General features: G+C 40.8%; 1 protein-coding gene across 1 annotated transcript in view; it reads left to right on the top strand.

Moving 5' to 3' along the window:
- The window catches only part of TACR1 (tachykinin receptor 1), a 139,721-nt gene that overhangs the window by 57,904 nt on the left and 54,544 nt on the right, over positions 1–27,273 (top strand). Inside the window, exon 2 of the mRNA XM_070429561.1 lies at positions 9,513–9,707. Coding sequence (XP_070285662.1) covers positions 9,513–9,707 — 195 coding nt within the window. The remainder of the gene's footprint in view (positions 1–9,512; positions 9,708–27,273) is intronic.

The raw sequence follows: 27,273 nt of genomic DNA, 5'->3' as shown, positions 1-27,273 counted from the left end.
AAGCCACAAGACTCTGTCATTCCTCACTCAACCCTCTATCCTTGTTTTCCCATCAACATGTGGAGGGAGCACCTGGCCAGTGTGCCTCAATGGTTGAGCATTGACCTATGAACCAGGAGGTCACGGTTCCATCCCTAGTGGGGGGTGTGCAGGAGGCAGCCAATCAATGATTCTCTCTCAACATTTATGTTTTTCTCTCTCCTCCTCTGAAATCAATAAAAATACATATATTTTTAAAAATTTAGGTACTCCAAAATGGTAATCCTACCCACTTCATACCAGTCTACTCTGATACACAATATAAATTGTTTACTGAAAAATAGATCTATCAAATGATTCTTCACCCAAGGCAAAATATTCCTAAAAGCAATTTAAGAATTTCAAAATTAAATTGTGCATACCACAGAGCTTTCATCATTTATCTTGCACAGTTCTCTTGATTTTATAAGAAGAAATTTCAATGTGTTTATGTTTGCCAGATTTATATTCAAAATTTGCAATTTTATAAAAGTTTCAGAACCTAAAATTTTGGGATATTCATTGAAAAATGTACAGTAATGATTTTCAAATAATTTTAAACAAGATGCATCTAAAACTTAGAGTACTCAATTCCAAAAAATTCAACACTATTACTTAGGTCAATTTATAAGAATATTTGTCAAAGGTTCAAACACTTGTAAAATCCTATTAAAATATACTTTTGTACTTATCATCAAATTTATCATTAAAAAATTTAGTTCAGTTATTCTACCTACAAAAATTTTTGTAAATTTCAACAACTATAGCTTCTAAATCAACTGGTAAAATATCACAGCTTGTTTAGACACTGGCAAATTTATGTGTCACAACCAATTCTAAGTACATTTCTATTTCATAAGTTTCTTAATTTAGTACGGACATTATTTTTACCATATTGTATTCATATTAGTATCAAAACAAAACAATTTATCTTCACTATTGAAGTCTAAAATTAGTTTATGATAACATTCAAAATAATGTCAGTTGTTTCACCTTCCAAATACTTGAATCCATAAGTTGGAATAAGAAAGAATTGAACCATTATTGTAATTAGCTGATCTCCTATTTAAAAAAACTAATGACACTGAGGTAAAATTAGAATCATTTATCTATTTGCCAATTCTTCTGCTAACTGAGCCAATGTATTAATAGCTATCACTTGAACTTTTGTTTGTGCACAAGAAAAATTGGAACTGAAAAAGAGAGAAGTTAATTTAGACCAGTCGTTTAATCTAAATAAAAGGTCGTGCTTCACAGAATGGTGGGCATGCATATCGTCTGCCCTCCATATACTAAATCAACATCTTTGGGTCCAGTCTTAAAGTAACTACTAACTTTTTGGGGTAGGTGTTTCTGCTTCTTCAACGAATTTGTGTCTCCCGGTTTACATGTATTCAGTTTTAACACTTGGCCCCATATAAGGTAAATGTCTAAAATCCCTTTGTTTGGGTTATACATTCATCATTAACTTTCATGAAAAGTAGAAATCTATTCCTTAATTTTTTATTAAACCTATAACTTTTGCCAACAAAAGATTTTTAACTCAGAAAGCACTATCAATCAATCAATTAATGAATAAAGTAAATACTATACAATAAAAGGCAAAATCACTGTAGCAAGGATGCCCAAATTACTCTATACTCTGTAGAACAGGATTGCTCAACCTCCATCCTGCTCATGTTAGTAATCATTTTCCAGGCTTCCACCAACGTGCCACCCATGGTCTGGTGACATTTGGGGCATTACAAGGCTGTATGCAGACAGAGGAAACCACATGAATAACTGATCATCAGATGGCCGACATAGTCAACATCATCCAAAAATGGTTGCACACTACCTGAGTCTGAATATAGTTCATTTTTTCAGTGACTGTCTGCCTTGTGTACTTGACTGGGAGATATTACCAGGATCAGGGTGAGGGTGAAGCAAGTGAGGCACTCACCTGAGGTACAAAATTTAAGAGGGAACAAAAAGAATTCAGCAATCAAGACAATAATATTTTAATACAAAATTTAAAATAGCAAACTTAGTTCAAAATCTATGTTGAGAAAAATATCAAAATTTTCAATTAAAACAAGATCCAACACTGCCCTTATACAGCCTTGATAAGGAGTGGCCCACTCACATCACCCCGATCCCAGCCCATAGATTCTCCTTTATGGGGTGAATGAAGGAGATCTGTGAGAGAAGAGAGACTGCTTTCTCTGAAACCCCCACTCACCCCACTCTTCTGTCTCAGGTACCCCTGCTTTAAGTTTTCTGCTTTGAACTTAAAAGTCAAGCATATGGTCATCTGAAGGGAAGACGGTGGCAGGTAATCGGGAAACCCAGGCCTGAAATGGGGGTTTCAGCCCTCCAAGAAAGAAATCTTGGACATTGCTCACACATACTTCAAAATTGGTCAGAAGAAAAACATTAATTAACTTAGTATCAAGGCCACACTGAGTGAAAAGAAGAAAAAGTCCCATCTCTGATAATGGCCAACTACACTTTCCTACCTAGCTGACCGGAGAGGGTTATTTAATTCTCCAGTGAGAGTGAGACAAAAAAGCACAGTGCTGACAATGCCCTAAATGTGAACTTCCTCTCATTATTAAGTTGCCACTAAAGCCATAAAATTCAATCAACTCAATTCTTTTTTCCCCCTTGTTAGTAATTAAAATCTCAAAGTTGCATTCCAAACTCTATTCTCTGCTTTCGACTGCCACTGGAGCCAATGTGGCCCCATCAGCACTTCCCCAGTCAAATTTCTATAAACCTGAGTCTCTCATGTGTCACTACACTTTGAGTTTTAGTTCCAAATGTCCAAAGTGGGAATGCCACCAAAGAGTGAAGTTTGACCGTGGCACCATCTGATGGCACAGGCTACCTGTCCCGTGCAGATCAGGCTCAGGACTGGTGTCTCCAATGCAAGTATGAACACCCTTTACAAGAAGAAAGCAAAGGCATGTGGCGTGCCAAGCTCCTAAGTGGCTGAAGTGAATGCTTGGCAAGAACCTTCAAGATGGGAAGGTCCCATCGCTCTATGGACTGGCTGTCATTTCTCCTCTCAGAAAAGTTGCATGCTCTGTCCTCCTGCTTCACCCCAGCTACTCCCACTCCCAGTCAAACACTGAAGGTTTGGATTTCTATTGGGAATCGCAGCCTCCCCTTGATCAACTGACTGATACTCCTGGTGTTGCTCCTTCCCGGTGGTAACCAGTGCTCACCCAAATCTGGCCCACCTCTGCTGGGGGAACCACTCAGGTTAAACACTTGGTTGGGTTTCCCACATCTAAGATTCATTTGATGGCAAATCTCTCATTTGAACTATTTTTCATCATTTCCAGATGGTGTTTAGAATGGCAGCGAGCTTTTCCTTAATAATGGTCACTGTAACAGAATCAGATGTCTTTCTTTTTTTAATTTTATTTTATTGCTTAAAGTATTACAAATAGTAGTACATATGTCTCCTTTGTTTCCCCATTGACCTTCCCCTGGCCAGATGTATTTCTTATAACACACCTCAGTTGACCAAAAAAGCAGAGGATCATTGGGCCATTGATATAGTTTTCTGTTTTAAAGGCTGAGTCATCAGGGTTTGGGGTGTTTTTTAGGTATAATTAACATTCGGTATAAGTACAATGAGGTTTCATGAAGGCATACCACCCAAGTTAACCATGCCCCTACAAAATACAGAACGTTCTAATTTCTATCACCATGAGTTAGGTTTGCCTGTTCTAGAACTTCATGTGAGAGAAATCATGAATATACACTATGTTTTTGTCTGGCTTTTTCACTTAGCATAATGTTGGTTTGCTATTTGTCCTTGTTAAGTGTGTGTGTCAGTATGCATTCTTTTTACTGCTAGTGGTATGCCATTGTATGAATATATTGTATTTTTTATCCATTTGCCTGTTGGTGGACATTTGGATTGTATCCAGATCTTGGAAATGATACATAAATCAGCTATGAACGTTCCTGACAGGAGACTCTGTATCTGAACCATCTTTAAACCACACAGGCTCTTCTTCAACATGTGTGCGGCGGGGCAGACTGGACAACAGTCAGCTGCATCCCTCCTTCAGTTCCTTCTGAATTGTTACAGGCTCTTGGTTCCATCTGTCTTTGCATCCATTTCTTATGATCTTACTGACTGCTCCCTTGCTGTCAGCTGGCACTTTTTAAAATGAGTCCACATGCAATGCAGAAACCAACAACTCATGCCTTGTAGAATTGTGGATAACATGGCAGCAGGGCTTGAGGGGCTCTGCCATTACCAAGAATGCCTTGGTAGTGTGTGGATGCCGGGTCATCTCTGTGGGCTGCTCCAGGGCCTCTCTGGTTATAGTTTTGTGAGCTTGAGCTTGGTTGAATAGACAAAGTTGCTGCTCAAGTGATCTGGCCAAATCAAGGGCCTAGATTTTGGAGATTAAAGAAATGTCCTGGGAGAAAACCCCAACTGATGGAATGTTATTGATCTCAGGGAGAAAGGCTGTGTGGTCCCTGAGATGGAAGAAACTGGGAGGGGGAAGGGCAGAGTAGCCTCTTGTTACTAGGAAGAGCCAGAGGGTGACGCCAGAAAGACTGAATTCTGCACAGTTCCCAACATATTGGCCAATGCAGAATTTAATCAACTGATATGGATTGAGAATTGATGCAAGGATTTAATGTCAAGACATGGGAAATTCTGACGACTCAGATCCAGTAGGGCACTCCTGAAGGATAATCCTGGATGTCTGTATAACAGAAAACACAGAGCAGTAATTATTCTCACACACATTCAGACTGGAAGGAATAAAATTATAGTGTGTGTGTGTGTGTGTGTGTGTGTGTGTGTGTGTGTGTTTCTCCTGATGCATTTATTTTTATTCCAAAGCCATTTACAGAACCCCTGCTATGTGCCAAGAAATTTGTATATTTATTTATTCAATTAAGCTTTTATTGCGTATTTGCTACATTTACTAGGCTCAGGGAGGCCAAGGATACTGACAGGAGTAAGTCACAGCAACTGCAAACCTCAAGGTATCTGTGGAGGATGAAGAAAGAAGAGGCAGATATGATATGTAAATAAAGTAAAGTGTGGTTGGCACAAGGTTAGAGACCTTCACAGCAGTAAAGGCAGGGCACCTAACCCAGCCACAAGGACTTAATGACTGGGCCAAGCCAAGACAATAAGTAGGAGCCAGCCAGAAGGAGATGGGAGGAAAAGCATCGTGGGCTCAGAGACCACTGTACAGGTACTCAGACAAGAGACAAGATTCTGGGTTATGACTGGTGGCTGAGCACCTTACTGACTGCTTCTGGGCTGTGAGATTCACCCCCGCCCCCCCCCCCCCCCCCCCAGCAGAGAGCCTCAGTTTGAGTCCTCCATGTGTTAGACTATGGATCAGCAAACTATGACCCAGGGGTCCAAGTCCAGCCCATCACCTGTTTTTGAAAATAAAATTTATTGGCACACAATCATCCCCAATAGTTGTCTTGTCTACGGCTGCTTTAGCACAACAAAGGCAGAGTTGAATAGCTACGACAGAAGCCGTATGGGCCACACAGCTTAAAATATTCACTATCTGGCTCTTTACAAAAAAAAAAAAATTGCCAACCCTAGACTATAGCAGTCAGGCTCTCAGCTGTCACCACTCCTGGTCATTTAAACCCAGGAAGATACAGTCCTTTGAAGGGAATGTGTACCAACCCAGGAAGAAGTGAGTGGGGGTAAAGGAGGTGGGGACTGGAGTGGTGGGGAACGGCTGTGGGAAAAGGGCATGGTAGGACAGATCTCCAGGTAAAGGAAACACATTCTCTCTCCGGAAGATGTAGGAATAGTATAGGAGGAAGCTGTGAGGATATTGTGCTTGTCAGAAGACTGGATTATTTTCCCCCATAAAGTTGTTTTACTCTGCCTTAAAAAAAAACAAAAAACCTGCAGTCTTATATTTTGCCAGATTTAGGGGACTACATGGAGAGTTCTTTTTATAAAGTATAGTCATGTAAGAGGAAGACAGCACGTCAAGTTTTTCAGCTGGGAGACCAGATACAATTCAAAACAGAGCCGATGGCCCTCCATGGGACTTGGAACGAGCTGAAGTGGAGAACAGAATCCACGTCCCACACAGCCTCCGGACCCCTGGCAGCCTGGTGATGAATGCGTAAACTAGGACGACATTTCATTGACTGTCTTCCAGTCCCATGAGCACAATGCAGTCGATAAATATTTATTGAATGCATTTTCCTAGAGCTTCACAGCACTGGCTCAGTGATAACTTATAATCTAATACCCGAGAATGGCTCGGTGTGGTTACAAACAAATACATGAATGTGTAAAGGAATCCAAGCTAGAAATGGGCAGTAGGAAAGAAAAAAAAGAAAGTACGCTTCCATCTGTGGACAAAGTAGCCAAACAGTTCTAGCTTTGGGGTAAATAAGAATGAAGCACGTCACACAAACCCTAGAAGTAAAGATTGCAAGAGAGAGAAAAAAGAAAGGGGGAAAAAAATAAAGGAAGGAGGGAGCTTTATAAATGGCTGTGTTTCTGAACAATAAAAATATATACATTTTTAAAAGCCAATCTTTTTTATTCTCTCTGGCTTTATGTGGGTAATACTTTCATGTGTCACTGAAATGGCTCCTACACTCAAGTACCGGCAGAGAGTTAACTGAAATGGGCTCTCAAATTGCCGTTTTTGCAATAGAGATGAAACATGGCTCGCTGCCACCCATTCGGAGCTACAGCACCAATATACTGATGCAGTCCTCCCTAAGCCCCAGTCACATTAAATTCTGAATGGGGTATTGCCAGCTTGGGCAAGGGGAGGGGTGTTAGGGTTTGCTTATTTAAGACTGAGCACTTATCCTGAGTTAAAAGCAGATTAAAATATTTGAGATAATATTAAAAGGGGGCAATGTAATTAGCACGTTCTCCCCTGGGCATCCTCTTTAATTCCCTGAGAAGCCTGAGAATGCACAGCCGCAGTGAGAGCAGGAGCGTGGGCGGTGCTGAGAAGGGAAGGCATCTTCATGGGCATGTGTCCGGCTTTGTAGGGGAAGAAAGATCTTGCCTCTGGGAAATGACCCAATAAGCAAGCCTACAAGTTTAATGCAAATACTCAGAGGTTCTGGCCATGACCATCCGGGTCCAGCCCTTCGCTGAATTGGAAAGAAGACAGGACAGTGTTTGCACAGGTTCACCTTTGTTGGCTCTGACTTTGAGGTTCCCCCATCCCCTACAACCCCACACTGGAGAGGAAATCAATGCTCTATTGCTGTCACATGGCAAGAAAGAGGCAGATTCAGCATGGAAATTAAGACTTGTCGGGGTTCTTTTCAGGAGACCATCCCAGGAATGGGGGGTCCTCAAGCCTACCTTATACAGGACCTCCCTTGGGAGTAGCTGTGGCCCCTCGGAGAAACCTAAAGAAGACAGACAATGCTTGAGTCACAACATCCTGAGGGTTGTTTTCGCCCTTTTGATGTTCTGTAGGTGGCACTTGGGTCACAGGCTCTAAAGCCACCAGCTCAACCAGGGAAACTTGCCCATAAATTTACAAATTACTCCTCACCCCCAATACAATATATTTTTCAAGTCTCTTTCTAATTTTACTCTATCTTGACTTCAAGATCATCTACCCTCTTTCCAAAAGAGACAGAAGGAAAAGATTCTAGAATTCCCTTCCTAGAGGTTATCAGCACTCCTGAAAATCTCTGTAAAAGCTGCCTTGACGCCTCCTGATGCATTGAACCTTCATTGGCATTGCTCTTACTAATAGAGATCAGAGAAGAAAAGTGTAGGTCCCTGGCAAGAAAATGTGGGAAAGGTATTCTAAAGTTTAGGATGCTAAAAGGAAGCTCAGGACCGCCTTCGTAAAAACTGAGCCATCAAGCTTCCTGGACAGGAAGCGAGATCTAATCACAACACAGAGAAAGGAGGGAAGCTCTGAAGGCTCCCTGCCCTCCAAGCCAGATACTCAGGCAGGCTCACCCCAAATCCAGCTACGCATGCCTCTGTCCTCGCCTCCAATAGTCCACCTGCCAGTCCAAGGCTTGATTACCTCTGCAGCTTCCCTAAGGTTCAAGGTATTTACCACATTACCGCTGGAGGTTGAACATCCTACTGTCACGTTGCGGCTGATTATTTATGTGCCTTTTCTCCCTGGAGAAATTAGAAGCTCAGAGCCCAGAAGGAAACGCTGTGTTCTGCATGCCGCAGGTGCCCAGTGTGAATGCGTGGCGTGCATACTGATTGAAATTGCTTTACTTGTAACCCAGTTCTGGCCTCGAGATCCTAGAAGTCCAAAGAGTGTAGAGAAAGAATTCTGTGGAATTATGTGGAGGCAGCTGACACCTGTGCTGCTGTCTACTCCTTTTTTAAGTCTCCATTGACCATTCTTGTCCCTGGAAGCCAGAAACACCTGCGTGTCTGAGAATCAAATGCACCATTCTGAGGATTTACCAGATAATATTTAAACGCCAAAGGCAGTGTAAGACCTCATTCCTACTCTGAACAAAATGCATGCATATTTTAAGGAATGGATCCATACACTTTGCAAGAAAAACACACAAAAGAATATGCCTTTTTTTAAATGGAGGAGGCAGCATTGATGTGATGATAACTGATATGAAATGCTGATTAAAATGTTTCTTATTCCTAAAAGGTGCACTGTCCCTCAGAGGCTGCACGCAAATGCAAACGCGTGCACACACTGAGTGCCAGGTCCCAGGTGTGAGAGATGGAGGAAGGGCCCCAGGCCCTGAGGCATCATTCACTTTGCTTCCCCTTCCTCTTCCTGCAAGGAGCTTTCATGGACCCTGTCCTTTCACAGGCTCTAGTGTGTCCGTCTCAGCAGGTGGAGACTTTCTCCCTTCTCATGAAGCAAAGGGTTGTTATCACACACTGTCTTCTAGATGTTTCAAAGAATTGATGAGGATATCTCCAGGATTGTATGGACTGATGGGGGATTGCTAGCCTTTTAATTGCCGCTCGAGGACTTTAAAAACTACCTTTTCTATCACCATTATTCCTTTTTCCAAAAAGGAAAAAGATAGTCTTTATATTGAATACATTTATGACGTTGGTTGTTTTCTTCTGATTTGCTGTAAGCCACTGACCTATACTTGGACATCGTGCCCCTAGCTTCAGCGTTTCTATGATGAAAACATCTCTCCTGGAATGTTGCTTGGTGGGATCTGAAATAGAAACTCTGCCTTATTTTTCTTATGGATTTAGTATTTTAATGTCACAAGAATCATAATGCTTATGGATAGACTATGAAAGAGGTATTAGAAAATAGTTGTAACAGGTGATGATTGGGGGTGAGAGGGGTGAGTGGAGGTGGAAGAGGGGATGGGGAGATAAATGGTGATGAAAAAATATTTAATTTAATTTTTAAAAGAAAATAGTTATAAAACTCACCAGGAGTCAAGGGTTTTCGGGAAGTTTTCCTTGGGAGGAACAATACATAATCTAATGTAGATTTTGGTGACTAAGTCGGAACTTTGTCCTTTCTTCTCTGTTCCAGGTACATGGCCATCATCCATCCCCTCAAGCCCCGGCTGACAGGAACAGCCACTAAGGTGGTCATCTTTGTCATCTGGGTCCTGGCTCTCCTGCTGGCCTTCCCCCAGGGCTACTTCGCAACCACGATGACCATGCCCAACAGAGTGGTGTGCATGATCCAGTGGCCAGAATATGCCAACAAGGTTTACGAGAAAGTGTGAGTAGAGATGACTCCCTGGTGTCTCTTCACCCTTTCTTGTTCCTTCTTTCTTTCCACATTCTTTTATCGGTTAGGATTTAATGTGTATCTGTAAGCACTCTTCAATACCACTCTGATATTGGGTCTATGTGTCCATCGGTATCAGGGGACTATTATGTCCCAAATATTATTCTGGACTTTGAAAGAAAATTAAAATGAAAGACCTGAATACTGTTCTGGCAGACCCTTTGGGTGCCCTTCATATTCTTCCTGCCTTTTATCAGTGACTCTGCCCTGCAATGCCTGCATTTCTTTGCCTCGGAACTTCTGAGAAGTGGTCGGCAAACTTTCCATATCAGTTTAAAAAATTTGGCTCTCAAAAGAAATTTCAATCGTTGTACTGTTGATATTTGGCTCTGTTGACTAATGAGTTTGCCGACCACTGTAAGCCACAGAATGCCATCTGCCCTCTTGCACAGTGTGAGGCAAACAGTGGGATTTAATCGACCCAACAGTGGGGGGTTGAGGGACGATCAATGCTCAGCCCAGAAGGGACTGAAAATTATTCTTTTTTTTTTTTTTTTTCATTTTTTTTTTCGCTTAAAGTATTACAAAGGGTATTACATAAGTGTCCTTTTTCGCCCCCCGCCCTTGACAAACCCCTACCCTCCCTTACCCCCCAGTGTCTTATGTCCATTAGTTATGCTTATATGCATGCATACAAGTCCTTCGGTTGATCTCTTACTCCCCTCCCTCCTGCCCCCCAACTCTCTCTGGCCTTCCCACTGCAGTTTGACAATCAGTTTGAGGCAGCTCTGCCTCTGTATCTATTATTGTTCAAAAGTTTGTAATGGTCTTTATTATCCATGAATGAGTGAGATCATGTGGTATTTTTCCTTCATTGACTGGCTTGTTTCACTTAGCATAATGCTCTCCAGTTCCATCCATGCTGTTGCAAATGGTAGGAGTTCCTTCTTTTTAACAGCAGCATAGTATTCCATCGTGTAGATGTACCACAGTTTTCTAATCCATTCATCTACTGATGGGCACTTAGGCTGTTTCCAGATCTTAGCTATGGTGAATTGTGCTGCTATGAACATCTGGGTGCATATATCCTTTCTGATTGGTGTTTCTGGTTTCTTGGGATATATTCCTAGAAGTGGGATCACAGGATCAAATGGGAGTTCCATTTCCAATTTTTTGAGGAACCTCCATACTGCCTTCCATAGTGGCTGCACCAGTCTGCATTCCCACCAGCAGTGCACAAGTGTTCCTTTTTCTCCACATCCTCTCCAGCACTTGTCGTTTGTTGATTTGTTGATGATGGCCATTCTGACAGGTGTGAGATGGTACCTCATTGTTGTTTTGATTTGCATCTCTCGGATGATTAGTGACTTTGAGCATGTTTTCATATGTCTCTTGGCTTTCTGAATGTCCTCTTTTGAAAGGTGTCTATTTAGATCCTTTGCCCATTTTTTGATTGGATTGTTTATCTTCTTTTTGTTAAGTTGTATGAGTTCCCTATAAATTTTGGAGATTAAGCCCTTATCAGATATGACGTTGGCAAATATGTTTTCCCACGAGGTGGGTTTTCTTGTTGTTTTGTTGATGGTTTCTTTTGCTGTGCAGAAGCTTTTTATTTTGATGTAGTCCCATTTGTTCATTTTCTCTTTAGTTTCAACTGCCCTAGGAGCTGTATCAGTGAAGAAATTGTTTTGGCATATGTCTGAGATTTTGTTGCCTTTGTATTCTTCTAGAATTTTTATGGTTTCCTGTCGTACATTTAAGTCCTTTATCCATTTTGAGTTTATTCTTGTGTATGGTGTAAGTTGGTGCTCTAGTTTCATTTTCTTGCATATATCTGTCCAATTTTCCCAACACCATTTATTGAAGAGACTATCTTGGCTCCATTGTATGTTCATGCCTCCTTTGTCAAAAATTAATTGAGCATATTGGTTCGGGCTAATTTCTGGACTCTCTATTCTATTCCACTGATCTATATGTCTGTTCTTGTGCCAGTACCAGGCAGTTTTGAGAACAGTGGCTTTGTAATACAGCTTGATATCTGGCATTGAGATCCCACCTACTTTGTTCTTTCTCAGGATCGTTGCAGCTATTCGGGGTCTTTTTTTATTCCAGATGAATTTTTGGAGAGTTCGTTCTAGATCTTTGAAGAAGGCCATTGGTATTTTAATGGGAAGTGCGTTGAATGTATAGATTGCTTTGGGTAGTATGGACATTTTAATGATGTTGATTCTACCAATCCAAGAACATGGTATGTTCTTCCATCTGTTTATGTCTTCCTCTATCTCTTTTTTCAACGTCCTGTAGTTTTCTGAGTAGAGGTCTTTAACCTCTTTAGTTAAGTTTATTCCTAGGTATCTTAATTTTTTTGGTGCGATGGTAAATGGGATTGTTTTTCTGATCTCCCTTTCTGAAAGTTCACTATTGGTGTATAGAAATGCCCCAGATTTCTTGGGGTTAATTTTGTATCCTGCTACATTGCCAAATTCATGTATTAAGTCTAGTAGCTTTTTGATGGAGTCTCTAGGGTTTTGTATGTATAATATCATGTCATCTGCAAATAAGGACAGTTTTACTTCCTCTTTTCCAATTTGGATGCCTTTTATTTCTTCTTCTTGCCTAATTGCAATGGCTAATACTTCCAGTACTATGTTGAACAGGAGTGGTGAGAGTGGGCATCCCTGTCTTGTTCCTGTTCTTAGGGGAAATGGTGTTAGTTTTTGTCCATTGAGTATGATGTTGGCTGTGGGCCTGTCATATATGGCTTTTATTATGTTGAGGTATGATCCTTCTATTCCCACCTTTCTGAGAGTTTTTATCAAAAATGGGTGTTGGATTTTGTCAAATGCTTTTTCTGCATCAATTGATATGACCATGTGGTTTTTTTCTTTCAATTTGTTTATGTGATCTATCACATTTATTGATTTACGGATGTTGTACCATCCTTGCATCTCTGGGATAAATCCTACTTGGTCATGGTGTATGATCCTTCTGATGTACTGCTGGATCCGATTTGCTAAGATTTTTTTGAGGATTTTGGCATCTATGTTCATGAGGGATATTGGCCTGTAATTCTCTTTCATTGTGATGTCTTTACCTGGTTTTGGTATTAGGGTGATGCTGGCTTCGTAGAATGAGCTTGGAAGTGTTCCTTCCTCTTGAATTTTTTGTAGTAGTCTGAGGAGGGTAGGTTTTAGTTCTTCCTTGAATGTTTGGTAGAACTCCCCTGTGAAGCCGTCTGGCCCTGGGCTTTTGTTTGCTGGAAGCTTTCTGATGACTGCTTCAATTTCTTCCATAGTTATTGGCCTATTGAGGTTTTTAGATTCTTCCTGATTGAGTTTTGGAATGTTGTATTTTTCTAGGAATTTGTCCATTTCCTCCAGGTTGTCTAGTTTGTTGGAGTAGAGTTGCCCGTAGTATTGTTTAACAATCATTTGTATTTCTGTGGGGTCTGTTGTTATTTCGCCTCTATCATTTCTGATTTGGTTTATTTGGGACCTCTCTCTTTGCTTCTTGGTGAGCCTGGCTAGGGGTTTGTCAATCTTGTTTATCCTTTCAAAGAACCAGCTCTTGGTTTCATTGATTTTCTGTATTGTTTTTTTGGTCTCTATTTCATTGATTTCTGCTCTAATCTTTATTATCTCCTTCCTTCTGCTCACTCTAGGGTTTTCTTGTTGCTCTCTTTCTAATTCTTTGAGTTGTAGAGTTAGATGATTGACTACCATTTTTTCTTGTTTTTTGAGATAGGCCTGTAGAGCTATAAACTTTCCTCTCAGGACTGCTTTCATTGTGTCCCAGAGGTTTTGGATTGTTGTGTTTTCATTGTCATTAGTGTCCAGGATGTTTTTAATTTCTTCTTTGATGTCATCGGTAACCCAATCAATATTTAATAACATGCTATTCAGCTTCCAAGTGTTTGAGTATTTTGGGTTGTTTTTATTGTAGTTTATTTCTAACATTATGCCATCGTGGTCTGCGAAGAAGCTTTTTATGATTTCAATCTTCTTGAATTTGTGGAGACTTTGCTTGTGACCCAATATGTGGTCTATTTTTGAATATGTCCCATGAGCACCTGAGAGGAATGTATATTCCGCAGCTGTGGGGTGAAGTGTTCTGAAGATGTCAATTAAGTCCATCTGATCTAGTGAGTCATTTAGGATTGCTGTTTCTTTGCTGAGTTTTTGTCTAGCGGATTTATCCAGTGATGTCAGTGGTGTATTAAAGTCCCCTACTATGATTGTATTGTTGTCGATCTCTCCCCTGATATCTTCCAGAAGTTTTCTTATGTATGTGGGTGCTCCTGCATTGGGTGCATATATGTTTACCAGGGTTATATCTTCTTGTTGTATTGATCCCTTTAGTATTATGAAGTGGCCTTCCTTATCTCTGGTTATGGCCTTCACTTTGAGATGTATTTTGTCAGATATAAGTATTGCTACCCCAGCTTTCTTTTCCTTTCCATTTGCGTGAAAGATATTTTTCCATCCCTTCACTTTCAGTCTGTGTGAGTCCCTTCTAATGAGGTGGGTCTCTTGTAGACAGCAGATGTATGGGTCATGTTTTTTTATCCATTCAGCCACTCGATGTCTTTTGGTTGGAGCATTTAGTCCATTTACATATAAAGTTATTATTGAAAGGTACTTGTTTGTAGCCATTTCTTTTTTTGTGTGTGTGTGTGGCTGTTTTCTTTCTGAGCTTGATATTTCTTCTTTTTACACCAGTCCCTTTAGCATTTCTTGCATGGCTGGCTTGGTGGTGATAAACTCCCTTAGCCCTTTTTTGTCTGTGAAGCTTCTTATTTCCCCTTCAATTTTGAATGATAGCCTTGCTGGATAGAGTATTCTTGGATTCAGTCCTTTGCTTTGCATCACTTTGTAGATTTCCGTCCATTCTTTTCTGGCCTGATGTGTTTCTGTTGAGAAATCATTTGATAATCTAATGGGAGATCCCTTGTATGTTACTTTCCGTCTCTCTCTTGCAGCCTGTAAGATTCTCTCTTTATCCTGAACATTTGCCATGGTAATTATGATGTGTCTTGGTGTGGGTCTTTTCGGGTTCACCTTGTTTGGGACTCTCTGGGCTTGTGTGACTTTTTTCTTCCCCACCTCAGGGAAGTTTTCTGATATTATTTCTTCGAATAGGTTTTCTAATCCATGTTCATCTTTCTGTTGTTCTGGCACCCCTATTATTCGTATGTTGTTTCGTTTCATGTTGTCCCAAAGCTCCCTTAGGCTCTCCTCCTGTCTTTTAAGTTTTTTCTCCATTTGCCGTACAGTTTGAGTGTGTTTTGCTTCCTTGTCTTCTAATTCACTAATTCGGTCCTCCGCTTCTCCCAGTCTACTGTTGATACTTTCAATGGAGTTTTTTATTGAAGCTATGTCACTCTTCATTTCTTCTTGGGACTTACTTAAGTTGTTGATTTTTTCATCTGTTTCTTCTAGCTTCTTGCATAAGTAGTTGAGTTTTTCATCTGTTTCTTCTTGCTTCTTGAACATCTGGTGCATGTACTCTAGGAACCTTATTCTGAATTCTTTTTCCGTCATGTTGCATATCTCTGTCTCACTTAGCTGCTTTTCTGGCGAGTCCTCCTTTTCTTTCCTTTGGGGGTTTCTTTGCCTACCCATGTTTGATCTCGCTGACATATGTAGATGTTGAGATGTTCAGTGGCTGCTCCCTGGGTGGCAGGGGCTCCTTGGGTTGTGGTTGCTGCTTTCCAGTTGGCAGCAGCTCCTCTGGTGGGTGTTGTTCACAGCTGTGTTGGCTCTTCTGGCTGGTGGGGGGAGGCTTCACGTACAGCTGCTGTTCCACAGACAGAGGGTGTGGTGATCAGGAGGCTGTGGTGATCAGGAGGCTGCGGTGATCAGGGGGCTCCTGTTGCTTGGATCAGCACTGCATGGTCTGGGAAACGCTCCTCTCTTATGGGCACTGCATGGTCTGATCAGTTCCTCAGGATGCCCCCTTTAGTCTCAGTTCTCCGCAATCACAAAATCCAAATCTCAAATCTCCTGGCGCCAGCAAACCCGCGGAACTCCTTACCCTGGTCAGGGTCTGTGTCTGTCCCAAGAGACGCGGCTGTCTGCCATGCGGTCTCCCTCCGACCCTCTGGGCTCAGGTCTGGCAAACTTTCCTGCCCAGATCCCTGGTTTTTAACCTTTCCAGGGGAGGTCTGCCCTTCCCGGCTGCAAACCGTCTCACCAGCTGAGTAAATTTGCCAATTCGGGGTGGGTGTTATTAGTTTCAGCTGCTTACTCCGTTTGCTCCGGGACAAGACCTGGGACGCGTCTGCCTATATCGCCGCCCGAAAATTATTCTTTCAAACAAAACTACAGGCCTGAGCAGGGTCTTGGTGGGAGAAAGAACATAGCTTTCCAAGCCATACAGGACCCAGGAGCACGATCAATCCAGAAGGTTCCCTCAAACGTGGGGGAAACCCTCTGAATTAAAGTTTCTTATATGAGCTGCTTCAAAAACTGCCATCTACTTCATGGAATACAGTTTGTTTTTGGTTTTTTAATCTTTATTGTTAAAAGTATTACATATGCTCCTCTTTATCCCCCATTGACCCTTTCTAGTGCGCCCCCGCCCCCCATCCCAGGTCTTCACTGCGCTATTACCTGTGTCCATGGCTTATGCATATATGCATACACGTTCTCTGGTTAACCTCCTCCCACCCATCCTCCCTCCCCGGCCTTCCCTCTGAGGTACGACAGTCTGTTCGATGCATCTATGTCACAGCTCAGCTCTTAGTCATCACAATCTTTTCAAAGTCGGATCACCTTTCTACAAGTTTGGTTTCAAATACGCACAGTTCTTTTAGCTTCCAACAAATTCACAGTTGAACTTGGAAATAAAAGTTTACTTTCCCACAGATCTCTGGGGGGCTTGTCCAAGAAATCAGTGTTTTGCTTTTGAACATTTTGCTGTGGTATGCTTGTTAATGAGTAGAAAGTCCCCTTGAGACCCAACTCAGCGTGCTGGGCTGTCCTCTTCCTTGCTCGGAGAGTGTAGGGTCGCTGCTGCTGCTGCTGCATGTGTGGGTAGGTTTGCTATCATTGTTTATTTCATGGTTTTTATCCTAAAACGTAAGTCCGGATTAGGACATGTGGATTTTACCTTTTCGAGATGAATAAAATGTTTATGAATGCAGCAGTATGTTGAAAGAATCCGTATTTGCCATTCACATATGGGTTGTGATGCAGACATAAGTCAAGGACATAAGAAGCTTCAGGTAAACCTACTTTCTGTATGTCAGTACCCTTCATAATCATTGTGTTATAATTTTAAGGAATTTAAATTTTTCCAGCTCGAAACTAAGTACTTGGTTATATTCTCTTCTGTTAGAAATGATTGCCGTCCCCACAGTACAGGTCAATCCTGAATTTGGAACCAGAAGGAAACTTTGTTTTGAGGCAGGATAATAACGAGTATAAGTAGTTAGATGGGGGATCAACTTTCAGCCATTTCAGTCTCTAGTTGAGTCATAGTGGTTATTTAAGCCTCTAAGCCTAACAGAGGTAGAGAGAGACAAATAAGATACATGCTTTGCCCAGCACCAGGCACCTGGTAAGAGTCCGGTGAATGTTAATTATTGTTCTTGGCATTATACATTGACCCGGGTGCATGAGAAGATGACTGGCAGCAGACAGGGTGGTGGGCAGATGCTTAGGCCCAAATCATCCAATTAATAATTTGGGCCAGCTAATTATATAAAGAGGTATTTTCTAAAAAATCGTAAGTTGCTGCATTTGCCCTCTCTGGCTGTGTGGTGAGCCTCCAACCCTGATTATTCATCATTTAGACTCTTTATTAATACATGGATTAAATTAAGCAGTATTAAAAGAAGGCAATCCAATAAAAGAACAGGCAAAAGTTTTGAACATCTGCTTCACAAAAGGAAATATCCAAATGACCAATTAACATATGGAGAGGCATACAACTTCATTCATCACTGGTGAAATGCAAATTAAAACCATGAGCTCTTACTGCACACCTACTAGACTAGCAAATGTTAAAAAGCCTGACTGAACTAAGCATTTAGAACTTTTGGTGATGATGAGGGACAGTGAGAACTTTGTAGACTGCTAAGAGAAGTGTATATTGATAAAACCACATTGGAAAACGTTTTGTAGTAGGGGGGGGGGGGGGAAGCTATTTATACCCTAGGACCTCCCAATTTCACTCAGGGATAATGACCTTAGAAAAACTCATGGGTGTATGCACCCAAATACACCTAGTATATTGTTCATTTTATCAGCATTGTTCTTGATGCCCCAGCCTGGAAATAGTCCAAATATCCATCATCAGTAGGGTAAATTAAAAAAACTGTGGCACAAGCATGTAACGGAATACTATATAGTTAATAGAATGAATAAAATATAACTCCATGCAATGTGGATGGCTCTTATAGACAACGTTTTAAGACAGGCAAAATGAAAGCGTATCTTTAAGAGTGCATAAGTAGGTTGTAAAACTATAAATGAAGCAAAGAAGTCATCGCCACGAAAGTGAGGACAGTGATTTTTCTCTCGGGGGAGGGATAGGGTGTGATCAAGAAGGGACACTGAGAAGTTCTTCTGAAGGGATGGCATTATATTTCTGGAGCTCAGAATGTAAAATATTACATTTTAACTGTAATATTTGCTCTCTATATGGGATTGTACTAATTCACATTTCCACCAGCAATGTGTGAGAGTTCTGGAGCTCAGTGGTAGTAGCATGAGTGGTTGCTTAAAGGTTACTTATTATACCAGGTAATTTGGTGTATGCCTTTTTTCTGAAATGTATGTTTCATGATTTTTACACTTACAATTAAATGCTGTTTAAAGAATTTTGCTTTTACAAGCTCTCAGGAAGCTGCTTTCATTGGGATAACCCCAACAGTTTCTCCGTAAGAAATTATCTTCTGTGGGCTTTGCCTGGAATGACATTATTCATAAGTACTTACCTCTGATATGACAGTGTGGATGGGCCCAGCCATTCTCATATTTATTTGACCTCTGCATTTTGCCTTGCTGACTCCTATGCTCCAGTCCGCCTGGAATTTTCCCAACTGTCCTAAGGGGGTACAGACAAATGCTTTTCCCAGGAGGGATGTGACCAGTGTTAACCAGAGAATAAGGCCCAGACAGTCTCCACAGCCCTCACCCCTTGCTTCTATATTCATAAGCATGTACCTCTGGGCTACAAAATGCTACAGATAAACTTGGTTTGTATTCTTGCAAAATCATTTAAAACGTTATATTACACTTAAAACTATGCATTATGGAGTGCAGTGAAAATTCCTATAATTTCTTTAATCACCCATATTCCCATTATTTATGAAAGGCTCTAACATTTTTTTAAATTTATCTTATTGATTTTTTACAGAGAGGAAGAGAGAGGGATAGAGAGTTAGAAACATCGATGAGAGAGAAACATTGATCAGCTGCCTCCTGCACACCCCCTGCTGGGGATGTGCCCACAACCAAGGTACATGCCCTTGACCGGAATCGAACCTGGGACCTTTCATGTCTGCAGGCCGACGCTCTATCCACTGAGCCAAACCAGTTAGGGCAAGGCTCTAACATTTTGATGAATATCCTTCCAGTATTTTATTCCATCTCCATTGAAATATTATTCTTAGTTTCTTTTGAAAGGTTTGATATTCATACAAAGCAATACTAATATAGATTGTTTCCCTCTTTATAAAACAAAAGATAGTGTATTATGTACATTTTTCTGGATCCTGTTTTTAATTTAATTTAATTCATCTTAGAGATCTTTCCATATCAGTTCATAAAGAGTTTCTTTAGTCTTTACTTCAGCTACAGAGTGCTCCGCTTTATAAATGTACAATATTATTTAACCAGTCATTTTGGGTGGACTTTGGTTTGTCTCCAGCCTTTTGCTATTACACAGTGTTGCCATGAATAATCTTTACATATGTCATGCAAGGCTATCTGAAGCATAATACCCCCAACAATGGAATTCCTGAGTCAAATATATATGCCATTTTAACTGTAATATTTGCCCTCTATATGGGATTGTACTAATTCACATTTCCACCAGCAATGTGTGAGTGTCCCTATTTCTCCACAGTCTCACCAACAGAGTATATTATCAAGCTTTTAGATTTTGGCCCATTATAGTTCATTTTTGCATGTCTCTTATTAAGAGTGGGATAAGGGAGGGCAGGGGATTGTCAAGGGCGGGGGGGGGGGGGGCGCTGGGAAGGACACATATGTAATACCCTTTGTAATACTTTTAGCAAAAAAAAAAAATTAAAAAAAAAGGGTGGGATTGAACATTTTTTCATAATGTAAGAGTCATTTATATATATGTCTTATAATCTATTTATTTATTTACTTACCATATCATAATCAATTTCCTGGGGCATCAAACATGTTTCTACAGCTTGTGATTATATATACACATAGATGTGTGTGTGTATTTAGCTAATAATCTTGTTAACTAATCCTCTCCTTGGAAAGTTGACTATTCTGTGGTTTCTCTTAGCTGACTAGTAAGATAAGGCATCACACTTCAAAGTGGGATCCTTCTCGCTACATACACAGATAGCTGAGGGGACTGGTTCAGTGCCCTCTGCCAGGCCCTGGTTATGTTTGCAGTCCACAGTTAGAAAAGTATGCTAATGTTATAGCTCATGAAAGTGAACTTGTTATTAGTGCCATATTGTCATATTTTGTAATTTACTCCAGCAGTAATTAGCAACCAGGCAGCTTAACAGTGGCTGCTCTTGCAAAATTGTGACACAGCCCAGGAAGTGCTATAAATGTGCAGTTGATTGATGAGGAAGAAAGATTTCATGGGCAACCAAGAGTAACTCTTCCCTGTGGAGAAAAAGCACAGTAAAAGAAAGATGAAAGCATGAAGAAGAAACATTTAGCCTTCAAAATGCGGCAACTCCCTGTTCTATTAAAACTAGGAGGAGAGAAACCAAGATGGCGGCATAGGTAAACACCGGAGTTTGCTGCCTCGAACAACCACTTCAAAAATACAACTAAAAGACGGAACGGACATCACCCAGAACCACAGGAAGGCTGGCTGAGGAGAGACTCTTCAACTAGAAGGAAAAACAACAGCATTACGAGGCTTAGAGGAGGCGCAGTGTGGAAAATTTAAAGGTACGGTGGTGCGGTGGTGAGGTGGTGCGCGCGCAAAGCGGGCTGGTGGCTGAGGACGCGGTTGTCGTTTTCAATCAGGAGTGAGTCTCAGACTCTAGGCTACAGATCCGGGCGAGTCTCTAGGGACCCAGACTCAAACGGGAGAAGCGGGACTGTCTGGCTACGGTCCCTCCGAGGTTTGCAGCGGTTGTGGGGACAGAGAGGCAGAGCCCCTGGAGACGGACTGAGAGCAGCCATAGCTGCTCCCTCCCCCCGCCCTGTTGAGCCCGCCCCGCCCAGGCCCTGCGCAGAGCCATTTGCCGATCGCCTCAGGCAAAGGCTGGACTAGCGCCTCCCCAGAGGACTGAAGTTTTCCACACAGCTGATTCCTACAGCCAGTCGGCCTGGTGGTCAAATCCCTCTAGTGTTAACTACAACAATTAAGGCTTGGCTAGAACAAGACTGCGCACAAAGACCACAAGGGGGTGCACCAAGAAAGAATAAAATATGCGGAGACAAAAAAACATGACAGAAATGGAGGATATGGAGCTAAGAATCGCAATTTTGAGGGCTTGCTATAAACTTGAGCAGAGCCTCACGAAAACTAATGAGACCCTCGATGCTACGATAAAGAAATTAGAAAGTAAGCATACACGGACTGAAATAAAGAATATTATACCCAATAGCAGACCAGAGGAGCACAAGAATCAAACCCAAGATTTGAAAGCAAAAAACACCCAACTGGAAAAGCAAAATGAAAAAAGAATCCAAAAGTGTGAAGATAGTGTAAGGAGCCTCTGGGACAGCTACAAGCGTACCAACATCAGAATAATAGGGGTACCAGAAGATGAGAGAGAGCAAGATATTGAAAACCTATTTGAAGAAATAATGGCAGAAAACTTGCCCTACTTGGTGAAAGAAATAGATTTACAATTCCAGGAAGCGCAGAGAACCCCAAACAAAAGGAATCCAAAGAGGACCACACCAAGACACATCATAATTAAAATGCCAAGAGCAAAAGACAAAGAGAGAATCTTAAAAGCAGCAAGAGAAAGAGACTCAATTACCTACAAGGGAATACCCATACGACTGTCAGCTGATTTCTCAACAGAAACTTTGCAGGCCAGAAGGAAATGGCAAGAAATATTCAAAGTGCTGAATACCAAGAACCTACAACCAAGATTACTTTATCCAGCAAAGCTATCATTCAGAATTGAAGGTCAGATAAAGAGCTTCACAGACAAGGAAAAGCTAAAGGAGTTCATCACCACTAAACCAGTATTATACGAAATACTGAAAGGTATCCTTTAAGAAGAGGAAGAAGAAAAAGGTAAAGATACAAATTGTGAACAACAAACATGCATCTATCAACAAGTGAATCTAAGAATCAAGTGAATAAATAATCTGATGTACAGAATGAACTGGTGATTATAATAGAATCAGGGACATAGAAAGGGAATGGACTGACTATTCTTGGGGGGGGGAAGGGGAATGGGAGATTCGGGAAGAGACTGGACAAAAATCGTGCACCTATGGATGACGACAGTGGGTGGGGAGTGAGGGCGGAGGGTGAGGTGGTAACTGGAAGGAGGGGAGTTATGGGGGGGGAAGAGGAACAAATGTAATCTGAACAATAAAAATTTAATTAAAAAAAGAAAAAAAAAGAAAAAAAAGAATAAATTATAAACTCTAAGTCCTATGAAAAAAAAAATAAAAAAAAAATAATAAATAAAACTAGGAGGAGTGGTTCCCTGTCTTGGCTGTTGTAAATAATGCTGCAATGAACATAGGGGTGCATATAGTCTTTCAAATTACTCTTTCAGGTTTCTTCAGATATATTCCCAGAAGTAGGATTGCTGAGTTCTACAGCAATTCCATTTTTAATTTTTTGAGGAACCTACACACTGTTTTTCATGGGGGTTGCAACAATTTGCATTCCCAAACAACCGAAAGGCCCATCAATAGATGACTAGATAAAAAAGCTGTGGTACATATACACAATAGAATACTACTCAGCCATAAAAAAAATTAAAAAATGAATGAAATCTTGCCTTTTGTGACAGCGTGGATGGAACTAGGGGATTATGCTAAGATAGATAGCTCAGATAAAGGCATATGATTTCACTTATATGTAGACTCTAGAGAACAAAATCAACAAGCGAAATAGAAACAAAATCATAAATAGAGAACAGACTGACAGTTGTTGATGATGGGTCCTAACATACAAAAGACAAAAATGCCCTAATAGTGACAATGGCATATTTTTATCGTTTTGGGGTATAACTGGTTCTTATAGAGCATTATATTAGAGTTAATACATCTACATTCAAACGCTGGGGGTGCTGAGTGAAAAAGGTGAAGGGATTGAGAAATACAAATTGGCAGTTACAGAATAGTCACAGAGATGTAGATTTCAGAATAGAAAATATAGTCAATAATATTGTGATAACTGTGGATGGGGCTAGGTAGGTACTTGAAATATCAGGGGACCACTCTATAAAGTACATATTTTTTTAACCACTATGCTGTACATCTGAAACTAATATAGAATAATATTGAATGTGAACTGTCATTGAAAAATTAAAGAAAAACTAGGAGAAGTGTGTAGTAGCTTTCAAAATTATTCCTAGTCAAGCCCACTCTTAAGGATGCTATACAGGCTCCTAGGCTGCAGTGGTCCCAGAAGGCAGGGCAACCCCCTGAGGACAAGAAAGATGAATGAACCAACATTTTTCTTTATCAGAGGGCTCACCACTAAGGCCAAGAAAAAGTCTGTAATGAGAGTGAAAAATGAGAAAGGCATCCAGAAGAATGAGACTTAAACAGCCTGAGGAATTTCAGCTTCCCTGATTCATTTATTAATATTGGTCATATGTCATTTTCTGTTAATTAACATTGTGGTGGGTTTTAGCATGAAGTAAGCCATGACTGTGTTGAATTGCAAATATTACCAATATACTGGGAAAGGGATTTATGTCAGAGAACAGGATCATTCACGACTCTAATTACCTGGAAGCTGTGTGGATGTGTACATGAATGTGAATGTATTAACTCTAATATAATGCTCTATAAGCATCAGTTATACCCGAAAACTATAAAAACATGCCATTGGTGGGGGGGGGGGGCAGGGAGGTTGGGGGTTAATGGGAAATGAGGACACATTTGTAATACCTAACCAATAAAGAAATTTTAAGAAAAGAATATAACTTCTAATATAAATAAAAATGTATATCTAAAAAAAACATGCCATTGTCACTATTTTTTTTAATATATATTTTATTGATTTTTTACAGAGAGGAAGGGAGAAGGAGAGGGATAGAGAGTTAGAAACATCGATGAGAGAGAAACATCGATCAGCTGCCTCCTGCACATTCCCTACTGGGGATGTGCCGCAGACAAGGTACATGCCCCTGACTGGAATCAAACCTGGGACCCCCCAGTCCGCAGGCCGATGCTCTATCCACTGAGCCAAACTGGTCAGGGGGCCATTGTCACTATTATGGCATTTTTGGCTTTGGTATGTTAGGACCCACCATCAGGAATTAGCTGAAATATTTCATTTATACACAGTCTTTACTTTTTTTAATACTAATGAAAATTGAAAATCGGCTGACAGAGAATAAGAGGGAAAAGGGAAATGTTAGAAAATGTACCCGTAGTGTTACTTCTCAAATTTTCCATGTTCTTGATTCTTTCACAAATGGAAAAAAAAAAATAAAAGAAGCCTGGATTCTTTGCCAAGCTGCCCCAGGCCTTGGCCAAGGGGGTGTCAGTATATTTGTGTTACCGGGATTGATTATGCTAGCTATTGTAATTAATCTCCCCTGACACACATTGCTTTTATAGGTATAGCTCAGGGATCCTAGTATTGTCATTACTGTTGGTGAAAAACAGTTAAACCAAGAGTAAAAAGTACTGTTGACACTTCAGGGAAAGATGGTGGCATAAAACAAGCCCTTAACCCAACTCCCCAAAAGAGAGAGAACAACGTAAAAAAGGAGGAGGAGCCAGAGGGGGAAGAGAAGAGGGAGAAGAAAAAGGGAAGAAAGGGGAGCCTATATTAATGCAGGAACTAGGAAGGTTGCCATACAATAGCCAGAAATTTCACTCCATTTATGATAGATACTAGAGGCCTGGTACATGAAATTCATGCACTGGACGGGTGTCCCTCAGCCCAGCCTGCACCCTCTCCAATCTGGGACCCCTCGGGGGATGTCCCTGCAGGATCGGGCCTAAACCAGCAGTCAGACACTCTGCTCACAATCCAGGACTGCTGTCTCCTAACTGCTCGCCTGCATGCCTGCCTGCCTGATTGCCCCGAACCACTTCTGCCTACCAGCCTGATCACCCCCTAATTGCTCCCCTGCAAGCCCAATTGATGCCTAACTGCTCCCCTGCTGGCCTGATTACCCACAGCTGCCTTCCCCTGCCAGCCATCTTGTGGTGGCCATCTTGTGATGATGTGGGAGAGGCCATTTTGTGATGACATGGGGTGGCCATCTTGTGGTGGCCATCTTTGTGACAGCCATCTTGTGATGATGTGGGGCAGCCATCTTGTGATGACATGAGGGCATGACGGTCACCTAGGCTTTTTTAAAAAAATTTTTATTGATTAAGGTATTACAAATGTGTTTTTATGCCCCCATTGTCCCCTCATCTCCCCAGTCTTGCCCTCACCCTCACCCCCTGTTGTCTACAGCCATTGCTTATGCTTACATGCATGCATACAAGTCCTTTGGTTGATCTCTCCCCCTTGCCCCTACCCTCCCCTACCTTCCCTCTGATCCATGCTTCTCTGTCTCTGGATCTGTTTTTGTTCACCAGTTTATGTTGTTCATTATAATCCACAAATGAGTGAGATCACGTGATATTTATCTTTCTCTGACTGACTTATTTCACTAGCATAATGCTCTCCAGCTCCATCCATGCTGTTGCAAATGGTAGGAGTTCCTTCCTTTTTACTGCAGCATAGTATTCCATTGCGTAGATGTGCCAAAGTTTTTTATTAGTATAGATTGTGTAGATAGAGCTGAAGAGGAGGCAGCCACCAACGACTGTCAAGAGCAATACTTACTAGAAAGCCCTAATTAGGAGGTGAGAGTATAAGCCTGAGACAGACGGGACCACCCAACTAGGGATTCCCTTGGGCTATGATCAACTTCCAGAAGCGGCTGCCCTTAGACTTAAAAAGAGAGAAAGCACAACCGAGCCAAGAGCGTAATAGTAAGATCAAATGGATTATTCTCCACAAAACTGTAAATAACTCATTTATGCAATTGGAGGGGGGAGAAATGCAAATACTGCTCACGAATTTCATTTATTAAAGGCACTAGGATCAAAATTTGTTCAGAGAAATTCTTTCAAATACCCTATTAGCTCTTCAAGTGTTCAGAACCATATGGAGAACTCGGTAATTTATTCGACACATTAGGCATGACCTAAATGTAAAGAGCTGACAAAGAGACCTCCAAAAGCACATTTGCAAGCCAGTTAATTCCATTTACAAATAGAGATGCAAACATCGTAATTAAAAGATGCAGCAAAAATATTCAAAATTGTACTAAAATAGCAATGCTTTGTTTTTGAGCATGACTTTTTCTGGCTAATAAGGTTAGTAAGTTATCAGGAGATCTGTTATTATATTTCATCAAATTAATTAGTCAAAGGGAAACATTACATATTCATCTCAATAAATGCCCAAAATAAATTTGTTAAAATGTCATATCTACTAAAGAAAAAAAATATAGCTTATATCAGCAGTAATCCTTAAGAAAATCAAATGAATAATGGATCTCCTTGACAACAGAAACAAAATAAAAGCAGAATAATTAAGAAATAGTCAGGAATTACATGAAGAAAATGAAAAGCATTATGCTATTTTAGACGTTATTGAATGACATAAGAGAATATTTGAGAAATATATTTCACATGATTCAAAACCTGGAAAATATCTGAAGGTATAAAGCAGTCTCCCTTCTATCTTTACATAATTCCATGAAGCTATCAGTTTTTCTCAAACTGTTCCCACAAATATGTTTAGGTGGTTGATGAAGAAAATCCTTGGAAAGAACACGTGGATAAAAATAGCTCAAGAAAAGATTGAACAAGAAGGATTAATTTTGCTATGAGCAAAATAACGAAAAAGGATGGTAAGAAGTGACTTGCTCTTCCAGACATTAAAATACTCAGGACTGGGGTTAGGATTGGTCATTAAAAAACAGAATAGAACACACACACACACAAGACTATAATATTTTGTATTTAGTATATGCTACAGATAACATGTCAAATCTATAATCTATAAATATTATTTTATAACATTTTCAGAAACCTGATAACCCAAAATTCTGTAGGATTCTTTACTCAAGTAACTTTATTTATTTTGGGGGGAGAAGGGGTGTTAATCTTCACCAAAGGATTTTCCCCATTGATTTTTAGAGAGAATGGAAGGGAGAGGG

The sequence above is a fragment of the Myotis yumanensis genome, unplaced genomic scaffold (assembly GCF_028538775.1).
Source record: "Myotis yumanensis isolate MYYU_CA2020_CCGP unplaced genomic scaffold, mMyoYum1.0.hap1 SCAF_11, whole genome shotgun sequence".
NCBI lineage: Eukaryota > Metazoa > Chordata > Mammalia > Chiroptera > Vespertilionidae > Myotis > Myotis yumanensis.
This window is presented reverse-complemented; position numbering and strand designations above follow the sequence as displayed.